The 14,652-nt window shown below is 40.4% G+C and overlaps 1 protein-coding gene across 1 annotated transcript in view; it reads left to right on the forward strand.

Annotated features, from left to right (window-relative positions):
• The window catches only part of LOC120054381 (E3 ubiquitin-protein ligase HERC2-like), a 29,066-nt gene extending 16,213 nt beyond the window's left edge, over positions 1 to 12,853 (forward strand). The window contains exon 5 of the mRNA XM_039001793.1: positions 12,612 to 12,853. Within this exon, the coding sequence (XP_038857721.1) occupies positions 12,612 to 12,853 (242 nt within the window). The remainder of the gene's footprint in view (positions 1 to 12,611) is intronic.
• The last annotated feature ends 1,799 nt before the right edge of the window (positions 12,854 to 14,652 follow it).

The following is a 14,652-nucleotide window of genomic DNA, read 5'->3' on the forward strand; positions in this document are numbered from 1 at the left end:
GTATTGTAGATATGTGGTAGTAGTGGTCTGAGGTAACACACTTAATGTATTGTAGATATGTGGTAGTAGTGGTCTGAGGTAACACACTTAATGTATTGTAGATATGTGGTAGTAGTGGTCTGAGGTAACACACTTAATGTATTGTAGATATGTGGTAGTAGTGGTCTGAGGTAACACACTTAATGTATTGTAGATATGTGGTAGTAGTGGTCTGAGGTAACACACTTAATGTATTGTAGATATGTGGTAGTAGTGGTCTGAGGTAACACACTTAATGTATTGTAGATATGTGGTAGTAGTGGTCTGAGGTAACACACTTAATGTATTGTAGATATGTGGTAGTAGTGGTCTGAGGTAACACACTTAATGTATTGTAGATATGTGGTAGTAGTGGTCTGAGGTAACACACTTAATGTATTGTAGATATGTGGTAGTAGTGGTCTGAGGGAACACACTTAATGTATTGTAGATATGTGGTAGTAGTGGTCTGAGGTAACACACTTAATGTATTGTAGATATGAGGTAGTAGTGGTCTGAGGTAACACACTTAATGTATTGTAGATATGTGGTAGTAGTGGTCTGAGGGAACACACTTAATGTATTGTAGATATGTGGTAGTAGTGGTCTGAGGTAACACACTTAATGTATTGTAGATATGTGGTAGTAGTGGTCTGAGGTAACACACTTAATGTATTGTAGATATGTGGTAGTAGTGGTCTGAGGGAACACACTTAATGTATTGTAGATATGTGGTAGTAGTGGTCTGAGGTAACACACTTAATGTATTGTAGATATGTGGTAGTAGTGGTCTGAGGTAACACACTTAATGTATTGTAGATATGTGGTAGTAGTGGTCTGAGGTAACACACTTAATGTATTGTAGATATGTGGTAGTAGTGGTCTGAGGGAACACACTTAATGTATTGTAGATATGTGGTAGTAGTGGTCTGAGGTAACACACTTAATGTATTGTAGATATGTGGTAGTAGTGGTCTGAGGTAACACACTTAATGTATTGTAGATATGTGGTAGTAGTGGTCTGAGGTAACACACTTAATGTATTGTAGATATGTGGTAGTAGTGGTCTGAGGTAACACACTTAATGTATTGTAGATATGTGGTAGTAGAGGTCTGAGGTAACACACTTAATGTATTGTAGATATGTGGTAGTAGAGGTCTGAGGTAACACACTTAATGTATTGTAGATATGTGGTAGTTGGGTAGTGGTCTGAGGTAACACACTTAATGTATTGTAGATATGTGGTAGTAGTGGTCTGTGGTAACACACTTAATGTATTGTAGATATGTGGTAGTAGAGGTCTGAGGTAACACACTTAATGTATTGTAGATATGTGGTAGTAGTGGTCTGAGGTAACACACTTAATGTATTGTAGATATGTGGTAGTAGAGGTCTGAGGTAACACACTTAATGTATTGTAGATATGTGGTAGTAGAGGTCTAAGGTAACACACTTAATGTATTGTAGATATGTGGTAGTAGTGGTCTGAGGTAACACACTTAATGTATTGTAGATATGTGGTAGTAGTGGTCTGAGGTAACACACTTAATGTATTGTAGATATGTGGTAGTAGAGGTCTGAGGTAACACACTTAATGTATTGTAGATATGTGGTAGTAGAGTAGTGGTCTGAGGTAACACACTTAATGTATTGTAGATATGTGGTAGTAGTGGTCTGAGGTAACACACTGAATGTATTGTAGATATGTGGTAGTAGAGGTCTGAGGTAACACACTTAATGTATTGTAGATATGTGGTAGTAGAGTAGTGGTCTGAGGTAACACACTGAATGTATTGTAGATATGTGGTAGTAGTGGTCTGAGGTAACACACTTAATGTATTGTAGATATGTGGTAGTAGTGGTCTGAGGGAACACACTTAATGTATTGTAGATATGTGGTAGTAGTGGTCTGAGGTAACACACTTAATGTATTGCAGATATGTGGTAGTAGTGGTCTGAGGTAACACACTTAATGTATTGTAGATATGTGGTAGTAGTGGTCTGAGGTAACACACTTAATGTATTGTAGATATGTGGTAGTAGTGGTCTGAGGTAACACACTTAATGTATTGTAGATATGAGGTAGTAGTGGTCTGAGGTAACACACTTAATGTATTGTAGATATGTGGTAGTAGAGGTCTGAGGTAACACACTTAATGTATTGTAGATATGAGGTAGTAGTGGTCTGAGGTAACACACTTAATGTATTGTAGATATGTGGTAGTAGTGGTCTGAGGTAACACACTTAATGTATTGTAGATATGTGGTAGTAGTGGTCTGAGGTAACACACTTAATGTATTGTAGATATGTGGTAGTAGTGGTCTGAGGTAACACACTTAATGTATTGTAGATATGTGGTAGTAGTGGTCTGAGGTAACACACTTAATGTATTGTAGATATGTGGTAGTAGAGGTCTGAGGTAACACACTTAATGTATTGTAGATATGTGGTAGTAGAGGTCTGAGGTAACACACTTAATGTATTGTAGATATGTGGTAGTAGAGGTCTGAGGTAACACACTTAATGTATTGTAGATATGTGGTAGTAGTGGTCTGAGGTAACACACTTAATGTATTGTAGATATGTGGTAGTAGTGGTCTGAGGTAACACACTTAATGTATTGTAGATATGAGGTAGTAGTGGTCTGAGGTAACACACTTAATGTATTGTAGATATGTGGTAGTAGTGGTCTGAGGTAACACACTTAATGTATTGTAGATATGTGGTAGTAGTGGTCTGAGGTAACACACTTAATGTATTGTAGATATGTGGTAGTAGTGGTCTGAGGTAACACACTTAATGTATTGTAGATATGTGGTAGTAGAGGTCTGAGGTAACACACTTAATGTATTGTAGATATGTGGTAGTAGTGGTCTGAGGTAACACACTTAATGTATTGCAGATATGTGGTAGTAGTGGTCTGAGGTAACACACTTAATGTATTGTAGATATGTGGTAGTAGTGGTCTGAGGGAACACACTTAATGTATTGTAGATATGTGGTAGTAGTGGTCTGAGGTAACACACTTAATGTATTGTAGATATGTGGTAGTAGTGGTCTGAGGTAACACACTTAATGTATTGTAGATATGTGGTAGTAGTGGTCTGAGGTAACACACTTAATGTATTGTAGATATGTGGTAGTAGTGGTCTGAGGTAACACACTTAATGTATTGTAGATATGTGGTAGTAGTGGTCTGAGGGAACACACTTAATGTATTGTAGATATGTGGTAGTAGTGGTCTGAGGTAACACACTTAATGTATTGCAGATATGTGGTAGTAGTGGTCTGAGGTAACACACTTAATGTATTGTAGATATGTGGTAGTAGTGGTCTGAGGTAACACACTTAATGTATTGTAGATATGTGGTAGTAGTGGTCTGAGGTAACACACTTAATGTATTGTAGATATGTGGTAGTAGAGGTCTGAGGTAACACACTTAATGTATTGTAGATATGTGGTAGTAGTGGTCTGAGGTAACACACTTAATGTATTGTAGATATGTGGTAGTAGAGGTCTGAGGTAACACACTTAATGTATTGTAGATATGTGGTAGTAGTGGTCTGAGGTAACACACTTAATGTATTGTAGATATGTGGTAGTAGAGGTCTGAGGTAACACACTTAATGTATTGTAGATATGTGGTAGTAGAGGTCTGAGGTAACACACTTAATGTATTGTAGATATGTGGTAGTAGTGGTCTGAGGTAACACACTTAATGTATTGTAGATATGTGGTAGTAGTGGTCTGAGGTAACACACTTAATGTATTGTAGATATGTGGTAGTAGTGGTCTGAGGTAACACACTTAATGTATTGTAGATATGTGGTAGTAGTGGTCTGAGGTAACACACTTAATGTATTGTAGATATGTGGTAGTAGTGGTCTGAGGTAACACACTTAATGTATTGTAGATGTGTGGTAGTAGAGTAGTGGTCTGAGGTAACACACTTAATGTATTGTAGATATGTGGTAGTAGTGGTCTGAGGGAACACACTTAATGTATTGTAGATATGTGGTAGTAGAGGTCTGAGGTAACACACTTAATGTATTGTAGATATGTGGTAGTAGTGGTCTGAGGTAACACACTTAATGTATTGTAGATATGTGGTAGTAGTGGTCTGAGGTAACACACTTAATGTATTGTAGATATGTGGTAGTAGAGGTCTGAGGTAACACACTTAATGTATTGTAGATATGTGGTAGTAGAGGTCTGAGGTAACACACTTAATGTATTGTAGATATGTGGTAGTAGTGGTCTGAGGTAACACACTTAATGTATTGTAGATATGTGGTAGTAGAGGTCTGAGGTAACACACTTAATGTATTGTAGATATGTGGTAGTAGTGGTCTGAGGTAACACACTTAATGTATTGTAGATATGTGGTAGTAGTGGTCTGAGGTAACACACTTAATGTGTTGTAGATATGTGGTAGTAGTGGTCTGAGGTAACACACTTAATGTATTGTAGATATGTGGTAGTAGAGGTCTGAGGTAACACACTTAATGTATTGTAGATATGTGGTAGTAGTGGTCTGAGGTAACACACTTAATGTATTGTAGATATGTGGTAGTAGTGGTCTGAGGTAACACACTTAATGTGTTGTAGATATGTGGTAGTAGAGGTCTGAGGTAACACACTTAATGTATTGTAGATATGTGGTAGTAGTGGTCTGAGGTAACACACTTAATGTATTGTAGATATGTGGTAGTAGTGGTCTGAGGTAACACACTTAATGTATTGTAGATATGTGGTAGTAGAGGTCTGAGGTAACACACTTAATGTATTGTAGATATGTGGTAGTAGTGGTTTGAGGTAACACACTTAATGTATTGTAGATATGTGGTAGTAGAGGTCTGAGGTAACACACTTAATGTATTGTAGATATGTGGTAGTAGTGGTCTGAGGTAACACACTTAATGTATTGTAGATATATGGTAGTAGTGGTCTGAGGTAACACACTTAATGTATTGTAGATATGTGGTAGTAGTGGTCTGAGGTAACACACTTAATGTATTGTAGATATGTGGTAGTAGAGGTCTGAGGTAACACACTTAATGTATTGTAGATATGTGGTAGTAGTGGTCTGAGGTAACACACTTAATGTATTGTAGATATGTGGTAGTAGAGGTCTGAGGTAACACACTTATTAGATATGTGTAGTAGTGGTCTGAGGTAACACACTTAATGTATTGTAGATATGTGGTAGTAGTGGTCTGAGGTAACACACTTAATGTATTGTAGATATGTGGTAGTAGTGGTCTGAGGTAACACACTTAATGTATTGTAGATATGTGGTAGTAGTGGTCTGAGGTAACACACTTAATGTATTGTAGATATGTGGTAGTAGTGGTCTGAGGTAACACACTTAATGTATTGTAGATATGTGGTAGTAGAGTAGTGGTCTGAGGTAACACACTTAATGTATTGTAGATATGTGGTAGTAGTGGTCTGAGGTAACACACTTAATGTATTGTAGATATGTGGTAGTAGTGGTCTGATGGTAACACACTTAATGTATTGTAGATATGTGGTAGTAGAGGTCTGAGGTAACACACTTAATGTATTGTAGATATGTGGTAGTAGTGGTCTGAGGTAACACACTTAATGTATTGTAGATATGTGGTAGTAGTGGTCTGAGGTAACACACTTAATGTATTGTAGATATGTGGTAGTAGAGGTCTGAGGTAACACACTTAATGTATTGTAGATATGTGGTAGTAGAGTAGTGGTCTGAGGTAACACACTTAATGTATTGTAGATATGTAGTAGTAGTGGTCTGAGGTAACACACTTAATGTATTGTAGATATGTGGTAGTAGTGGTCTGAGGTAACACACTTAATGTATTGTAGATATGTGGTAGTAGTGGTCTGAGGTAACACACTTAATGTATTGTAGATATGTGGTAGTAGTGGTCTGAGGTAACACACTTAATGTATTGCAGATATGTGGTAGTAGTGGTCTGAGGTAACACACTTAATGTATTGTAGATATGTGGTAGTAGTGGTCTGAGGTAACACACTTAATGTATTGTAGATATGTGGTAGTAGAGGTCTGAGGTAACACACTTAATGTATTGTAGATATGTGGTAGTAGAGGTCTGAGGTAACACACTTAATGTATTGTAGATATGTGGTAGTAGAGGTCTGAGGTAACACACTTAATGTATTGTAGATATGTGGTAGTAGTGGTCTGAGGTAACACACTTAATGTATTGTAGATATGTGGTAGTAGTGGTCTGAGGTAACACACTTAATGTATTGTAGATATGAGGTAGTAGTGGTCTGAGGTAACACACTTAATGTATTGTAGATATGTGGTAGTAGTGGTCTGAGGTAACACACTTAATGTATTGTAGATATGTGGTAGTAGTGGTCTGAGGTAACACACTTAATGTATTGTAGATATGTGGTAGTAGAGGTCTGAGGTAACACACTTAATGTATTGTAGATATGTGGTAGTAGTGGTCTGAGGTAACACACTTAATGTATTGTAGATATGTGGTAGTAGTGGTCTGAGGTAACACACTTAATGTATTGTAGATATGTGGTAGTAGTGGTCTGAGGTAACACACTTAATGTATTGTAGATATGTGGTAGTAGAGGTCTGAGGTAACACACTTAATGTATTGTAGATATGTGGTAGTAGTGGTCTGAGGTAACACACTTAATGTATTGTAGATATGTGGTAGTAGTGGTCTTAGGTAACACACTTAATGTATTGTAGATATGTGGTAGTAGTGGTCTTAGGTAACACACTTAATGTATTGTAGATATGTGGTAGTAGTGGTCTGAGGTAACACACTTAATGTATTGTAGATATGTGGTAGTAGTGGTCTGTGGTAACACACTTAATGTATTGTAGATATGTGGTAGTAGAGGTCTGAGGTAACACACTTAATGTATTGTAGATATGTGGTAGTAGTGGTCTGAGGTAACACACTTAATGTATTGTAGATATGTGGTAGTAGAGGTCTGAGGTAACACACTTAATGTATTGTAGATATGTGGTAGTAGTGGTCTGAGGTAACACACTTAATGTATTGTAGATATGTGGTAGTAGTGGTCTGAGGTAACACACTTAATGTATTGTAGATATGTGGTAGTAGTGGTCTAAGGTAACACACTTCATGTATTGTAGATATGTGGTAGTAGTGGTCTGAGGTAACACACTTAATGTATTGTAGATATGTGGTAGTAGTGGTCTGAGGTAACACACTTAATGTATTGTAGATATGTGGTAGTAGTGGTCTGAGGTAACACACTTAATGTATTGTAGATATGTGGTAGTAGTGGTCTGAGGTAACACACTTAATGTATTGTAGATATGTGGTAGTAGTGGTCTGAGGTAACACACTTAATGTATTGTAGATATGTGGTAGTAGTGGTCTGAGGTAACACACTTAATGTATTGTAGATATGTGGTAGTAGTGGTCTGAGGTAACACACTTAATGTATTGTAGATATGTGGTAGTAGAGGTCTGAGGTAACACACTTAATGTATTGTAGATATGTGGTAGTAGTGGTCTGAGGTAACACACTTAATGTATTGTAGATATGTGGTAGTAGTGGTCTGAGGTAACACACTTAATGTATTGTAGATATGTGGTAGTAGTGGTCTGAGGTAACACACTTAATGTATTGTGAAATCTGTTATGAAATGTATATTATTTTGAAACATTACATTGTATACCTTCCTTAATTTAGCTTGACCCCAGGAAGAGTAGCTGCTGCCTTGGCAGGAACTAATGAGGATCCATAATAAACCACAGGAAGAGTAGCTGCTGCCTTGGCAGGAACTAATGGGGATCCATAATATCCCTAGGAAGAGTAGCTGCTGCCTTGGCAGGAACTAATGGGGATCCATAATAAACCCCAGGAAGAGTAGCTGCTGCCTTGGCAGGAACTAATGGGGTTCATAATAAACCCCAGGAAGAGTAGCTGCTGCCTTGGCAGGAACTAATGGGGATCCATAATAAATACAGAATGTTGTCCTCTTGGTCGGTTTCTTTCTCTGATTCCGATCCATAGGGCTGGGTGTGGCAGCATGTCTGGCTGCAGGAGATAAGCATTAAGCACTTGGTGGTGGGAGTCCTTGCCTGGACCAGCCCAGCCGGTTGGCTCCTGGTCTCTCCGGTCCTGATTACTGTACTGTATGCTTGCCAGTAGTGCTGAGCGATTTAGTGCTTTTTTTGAGGTCGGTTCGGTTAATAAAAAATGACATTCAAATGTTTCTCCTCTTTTTAATGGGAATTCCAAAGCCAAAAATAGACCGGATCCACATTGGTAGACATCAATAGAAAAATAAGGAAATAACTATGAAATAATAACGTATTCCAGGTGGGTTTGTTACTTTTATTATTTTTGATGACATTGTTTTTAATTCCTTGATGTCGTCGATTCATCTCTGCTCAGCCAGCCAGACAGCCTTCTAACGTTATCTCTGTGTTCCCCATACTGTACTGTCTGAGATAGTAGCTGCTTAAATATGCTGCAGAGTTGTCTGACAAAATCATTTTGCTAGTTCTTCAAAGTACATCCTTGAAATGTTTCTACAACTTGATTGGAGTCCACCTGTGGTACATTCAATTGATTGGACTTGATTTGGAAAGGCACACACCTGTCTATATAAGGTCCCACAGTTGACAGTGCATGTCAGATCAAAAACCAAGCCGTGAGGTCGAAGGAATTGTCCGTAGAGCTCCGAGACAGGATTGTGTCGAGGCACAGATCTGGGGAAGGGTACCAAAACACTTCTGCAGCATTGAAGGTCCCCAAGAACACAGTGGCCTCCATCATTCTTAAATGGAAGAAGTTTGCAACCACCAAGACTCTTCCTAGAGCTGGCCAAACTGTGAAATTGGGGAGAAGGGCCTTGGCCAGGGAGGTGACCAAGAACCCGATGGTCACTGACAGAGCTCCAGAGTTCCTCTGTGGAGATGGGAGAACCTTCCAGAAGGACAACCATCTCTGCAGCACTCCACCAATCAGGCCTTTATGGTAGAGTGGCCAGACGGATGCCACTCCTCAGTAAAAGGCACATGACAGCCCGCTTGGAGTTTACCAAAAGGCACCTAAAGACTCTCATATCCTGAGAAACAAGATTCTCTGGTCTGATGAAACCAAGATTGAATTCTTTGGCCTGAATGCCAAGCGTCACGTCTGGAGGAAACCTGGCACCATCCCTAAGGTGAAGCATGGTGGTGGCAGCATCATGCTGTGGGGATGTTTTTCAGCGGCAGGGACTAGGAGACTAGTCAGGATCAAAGGAAAGACGAACGGAGAAAAGTAGAGATCCTCGATGAAAACCTGCTCCAGAGCGCTCAGGACCTCAGACTGGGGCGAAGGTTCACCTTCCAACAGGACAACGACCCTAAGCACACAGCCAAGATATCGCAGAAGTGGCTTCGGGACAAGTCTCTGAATGTCCTTTAGTGGCCCAGACTTGAACCCGATCGAACATCTCTGGAGAGACCTGAAAATAGCTGTGCAGCGATGCTCCCCATCCAACCTGACAGAGCTTGAGAGGATCAGCAGAGAAGAATGGGAGAAACTCCCCAAATACAGGTGTGCCAAGCTGGTAGCGTCAGTGTTGTATCGAGACGGATGTCAGTTAGCTGATATATTTACAGGACCAGTCAAAAGTTTGGGCACAACTACTCATTCCAAGGCTTTTCTTTATTTGTACTATTTTCTACATTGTACAATAATAGTGAGCACATCACATGGACTCATTTAGTAACCATTAAATGTGTTAAACAAGATATATTTTATATTTGAGATTCTTCAAAGTAGTCACCTTTTGCTTTGAGGACAGCTTTGCACACTCTTGGCATTCTCTCAACCAGCTTTACCTGCAATGCTTTTACAACAGTCTTTAAGGAGTTCCCACATATGCTGAGCACTTGTTGGCTGCTTTTCCTTCACTCTGTGGTTCAACTCATCCCATAATAAGAATATTGCCCATGATTTTGAAATTAGATGTTTGATGAACAGGTGTCCACATACTTTTGGTCAGGTAGTGTATTTCTGTATTTCATTTTCAATAATTTTGCAAAAGTGTCTTAAAACATGTTTTCGCTTTGTCATTGTGGGGTAATGTGGGAAACAAGTCATTATGGGGTAATGTGGGGAACAAGTCATTATGGGGTAATGTGGGGAACAAGTCATTATGGGGTAATGTGGGGAACAAGTCATTATGGGGTAATGTGGGGAACAAGTCATTATGGGGTAATGTGGGGAACAAGTCATTATGGGGTAATGTGGGGAACAAGTCATTATGGGGTAATGTGGGGAACACGTCATTATGGGGTAATGTGGGGAACACGTCATTATGGGGTAATGTGGGGAACACGTCATTATGGGGTGTTGTGGGGAACACGTCATTATGGGGTGTTGTGGGGAACACGTCATTATGGGGTAATGTGGGGAACAAGTCATTATGGGGTAAAGTGTGGAACACGTCATTATGGGGTAATGTGGGGAACACGTCATTATGGGGTAATGTGGGGAACACGTCATTATGGGGTGTTGTGGGGAACACGTCATTATGGGGTAATGTGGGGAACACGTCATTATGGGGTATTGTGTGGAACAAGTCATTATGGGGTAATGTGGGAAACAAGTCATTATGGGGTAATGTGGGGAACACGTCATTATGGGGTAATGTGGGGAACACGTCATTATGGGGTAATGTGGGGAACACGTCATTATGGGGTAATGTGGGGAACACGTCATTATGGGGTAATGTGGGGAACACGTCATTATGGGGTAATGTGGGGAACACGTCATTATGGGGTAATGTGGGGAACACGTCATTATGGGGTAATGTGGGGAACACGTCATTATGGGGTAATGTGGGGAACACGTCATTATGGGGTAATGTGGGGAACACGTCATTATGGGGTAATGTGGGAAACAAGTCATTATGGGGTGTTGTGGGGAACACGTCATTATGGGGTAATGTGGGGAACACGTCATTATGGGGTAATGTGGGGAACACGTCATTATGGGGTAATGTGGGGAACAAGTCATTATGGGGTAATGTGGGGAACAAGTCATTATGGGGTAATGTGGGGAACAAGTCATTATGGGGTAATGTGGGAAACAAGTCATTATGGGGTGTTGTGGGGAACACGTCATTATGGGGTAATGTGTGGAACACGTCATTATGGGGTGTGAATACTTTCTGAAGGCCCTGTATGTGACGTAGTACGCAATTCTCCGGGGAAAACAGTTTTTGCGCTACTTTCAGAGGTACTGGTTAAAAAGTATACAAAAGTATCAGAGAATCCCTTTGAGTGGATTTCAGATCTGTTATTTTGGCCTGTCTGGTCCCCCACACAGGGCTGTAGAGCTGTCAGAGAGACGGACTGGAAGGGCTGATGCTCAGCTTGTTATGCTCTTATGGAGGATTGGCTGTAATTTTGCAATCAAAATGTTATCCCAAAATAAGTTTGAAACTACTAAAGGAATCATGTTTGGTAATGAAACTGTATTTCTACTGCTCACAGCATCTGATGTCTCTCTCTCTCTCTCTCTCTCTCTCTCTCTGTCTCTCTGTCTCTCTGTCTCTCTGTCTCTCTGTCTCTCTGTCTCTCTGTCTCTCTGTGTGTCTCTCTCTGTGTGTCTCTCTCTCTCTGTCTCTCTGTGTCTCTGTCTCTGTCTCTGTCTCTCTCTCTGTCTCTGTCTCTCTCTCTGTCTCTCTCTCTGTCTCTGTCTCTCTCTCTGTCTCTCTCTCTGTCTCTCTCTCTGTCTCTCTCTCTGTCTCTCTCTCTGTCTCTCTCTCTGTCTCTCTCTCTGTCTCTCTGTCTCTCTCTCTGTCTCTCTCTCTCTCCGTGTCTCTGTCTCTCTCTCTCTCTCTGTCTCTCTCTCTCTCTCTGTGTCTGTCTCTCTCTCTCTCTCTGTGTCTCTCTCTCTCTCTGTGTCTCTCTCTCTCTCTGTCTCTCTGTGTCTCTCTCTGTGTGTCTCTCTCTGTGTGTCTCTCTCTGTGTCTCTCTCTCTGTGTCTCTGTCTCTGTCTCTCTCTGTCTCTGTCTCTCTCTCTGTGTCTCTCTCTGTGTCTCTCTCTGTGTCTCTCTCTGTCTCTCTCTCTCTCTCTCTCTCTCTGTCTCTCTCTCTGTCTCTCTCTCTGTATCTCTCTCTCTGTATCTCTCTCTCTGTATCTCTCTCTCTGTATCTCTCTCTCTGTATCTCTCTCTCTGTATCTCTCTCTCTGTATCTCTCTCTCTGTCTCTCTCTGTATCTCTCTCTCTGTCTCTCTCTCTGTATCTCTCTCTCTGTCTCTCTCTCTGTCTCTCTCTCTGTCTCTCTCTCTGTCTCTCTCTCTGTCTCTCTCTCTGTCTCTCTCTCTGTCTCTCTCTCTCTCTGTCTCTCTCTCTGTATCTCTCGCTCTGTCTCTCTCTCTGTATCTCTCGCTCTGTCTCTCTCTGTATCTCTCTCTGTATCTCTCTCTGTCTCTCTCTCTGTCTCTCTCTGTCTCTCTCTCTGTATCTCTCTCTGTCTCTCTCTCTGTCTCTCTCTGTATCTCTCTCTCTGTCTCTCTCTCTGTCTCTCTCTGTCTCTCTCTGTCTCTCTCTCTCTCTCTCTCAGATGAGACGGAGCTGAAGGACTGTCTGATGGTGCTGGTAGATGACCAACAGAAGCTATCGGCCCAGATGGCTAAGAGCACGTTGTCTGCCCTGCGTCTACGCCAGCGCCTGGTCATCCTAGAGAGATACCTCATATCCCTGAGCCACAGCATGATGGAAGAGAAGTACAAGGTCCGCTGGAAGAGCCCCCCCAGCCCCCCTCCACCCATCGTAGACAACAAGAGGTACGCTCTCATACACTAGTGATAGTACAGGAAGCATCAGCCATGGTTCTCTCATCTCACTGGGAGCTACGCTGACTGGGTGATTTCATCTGAAACATTTCCCCCTTAGAGGATCGGCTTGATCCGAGTCGTGTGTCATCTTGGAGTTAAAGGTGTCTCTCTCTCTCTCTCTCTCTAGCCCCCGGCCAGCCAGTAAGGGTGTGGAGGGTTTGGCCAGAGTCGGCTCCAGAGCAGCTCTCTCCTTCGCCTTTGCCTTCCTACGACGAGCCTGGAGGTCTGGTAAGCATCCTCTCCATCGTCTAGACACAACCCTTCACTTAGTCTGTATACAGCCTCCTCTCCATCGTCTAGACAACCCTTCACTTAGTCTGTATACAGCCTCCTCTCCATCGTCTAGACAACCCTTCACTTAGTCTATAAAAATGTGTATCTGCGCCAAAACGCAATTACTTTTCATCCTAGAGCGTGTCCTCCATCTTGTTTTATAATAGTGAGTCAACATGTTTTCAGCACTTTTATTTCCATGACTGATTTAAAACACATTTTCTCATATTATTTGTCTTTGCAACAGAGCAATATGTTCTGAACATCAAATCGCAGTATCGTATCGCAATACATATAGAATGGTGGGAATCACAATACATATAGAATGGTGGGAATCACAATACATATAGAATGGTGGGAATCACAATACATATAGAATGGTGAGAATCACAATACATATAGAATGGTGAGAATCACAATACATATAGAATGGTGAGAATCACAATACATATAGAATGGTGAGAATCACAATACATATAGAATGGTGAGAATCACAATACATATAGAATGGTGAGAATCACAATACATATAGAATGGTGGGAATCACAATACATATAGAATGGTGGGAATCACAATACATATAGAATGGTGAGAATCACAATACATATAGAATGGTGGGAATCACAATACATATAGAATGGTGGGAATCACAATACATATAGAATGGTGAGAATCACAATACATATAGAATGGTGAGAATCGCAATACATATAGAATGGTGAGAATCGCAATACATATAGAATGGTGAGAATCGCAATACATATAGAATGGTGGGAATCACAATACATATAGAATGGTGAGAATCACAATACATATAGAATGGTGGGAATCACAATACATATAGAATGGTGAGAATCACAATACATATAGAATGGTGGGAATCACAATACATATAGAATGGTGGGAATCACAAACATATAGAATGGTGGGAATCACAATACATATAGAATGGTGAGAATCACAATACATATAGAATGGTGAGAATCACAATACATATAGAATGGTGAGAATCACAATACATATAGAATGGTGAGAATCACAATACATATAGAATGGTGAGAATCACATACATATAGAATGGTGGGAATCACAATACATATAATGGTGAGAATCACAATACATATAGAATGTGATTGTGAGAATCACAATACCATATGAATGGTGGAATCACAATACATATAGAATGGTGAGAATCCCAATACATATAGAATGGTGAAATCGCAATACATATAAAGGTGGGAATCCGCAATACATATAGAATGGTGGGAATCGCAATACATATAGAATGGTGAGAATCGCAATACATATAGAAATGGTGAGAATCACAATACATATAGAATGGTGGGAATCACAATACATATAAATGGTGGGAATCACAATACATATGAATGGTGAGAATCACAATACATATAGAATGGTGGAATCGCAATACATATAGAATGGTGGGAATCGCAATACAATAGAATGGTGGAATCCAATACATATAGAATGGTG

The sequence above is a fragment of the Salvelinus namaycush genome, chromosome 10 (genome assembly GCF_016432855.1).
Source record: "Salvelinus namaycush isolate Seneca chromosome 10, SaNama_1.0, whole genome shotgun sequence".
NCBI classification, from domain to species: Eukaryota; Metazoa; Chordata; class Actinopteri; order Salmoniformes; family Salmonidae; genus Salvelinus; species Salvelinus namaycush.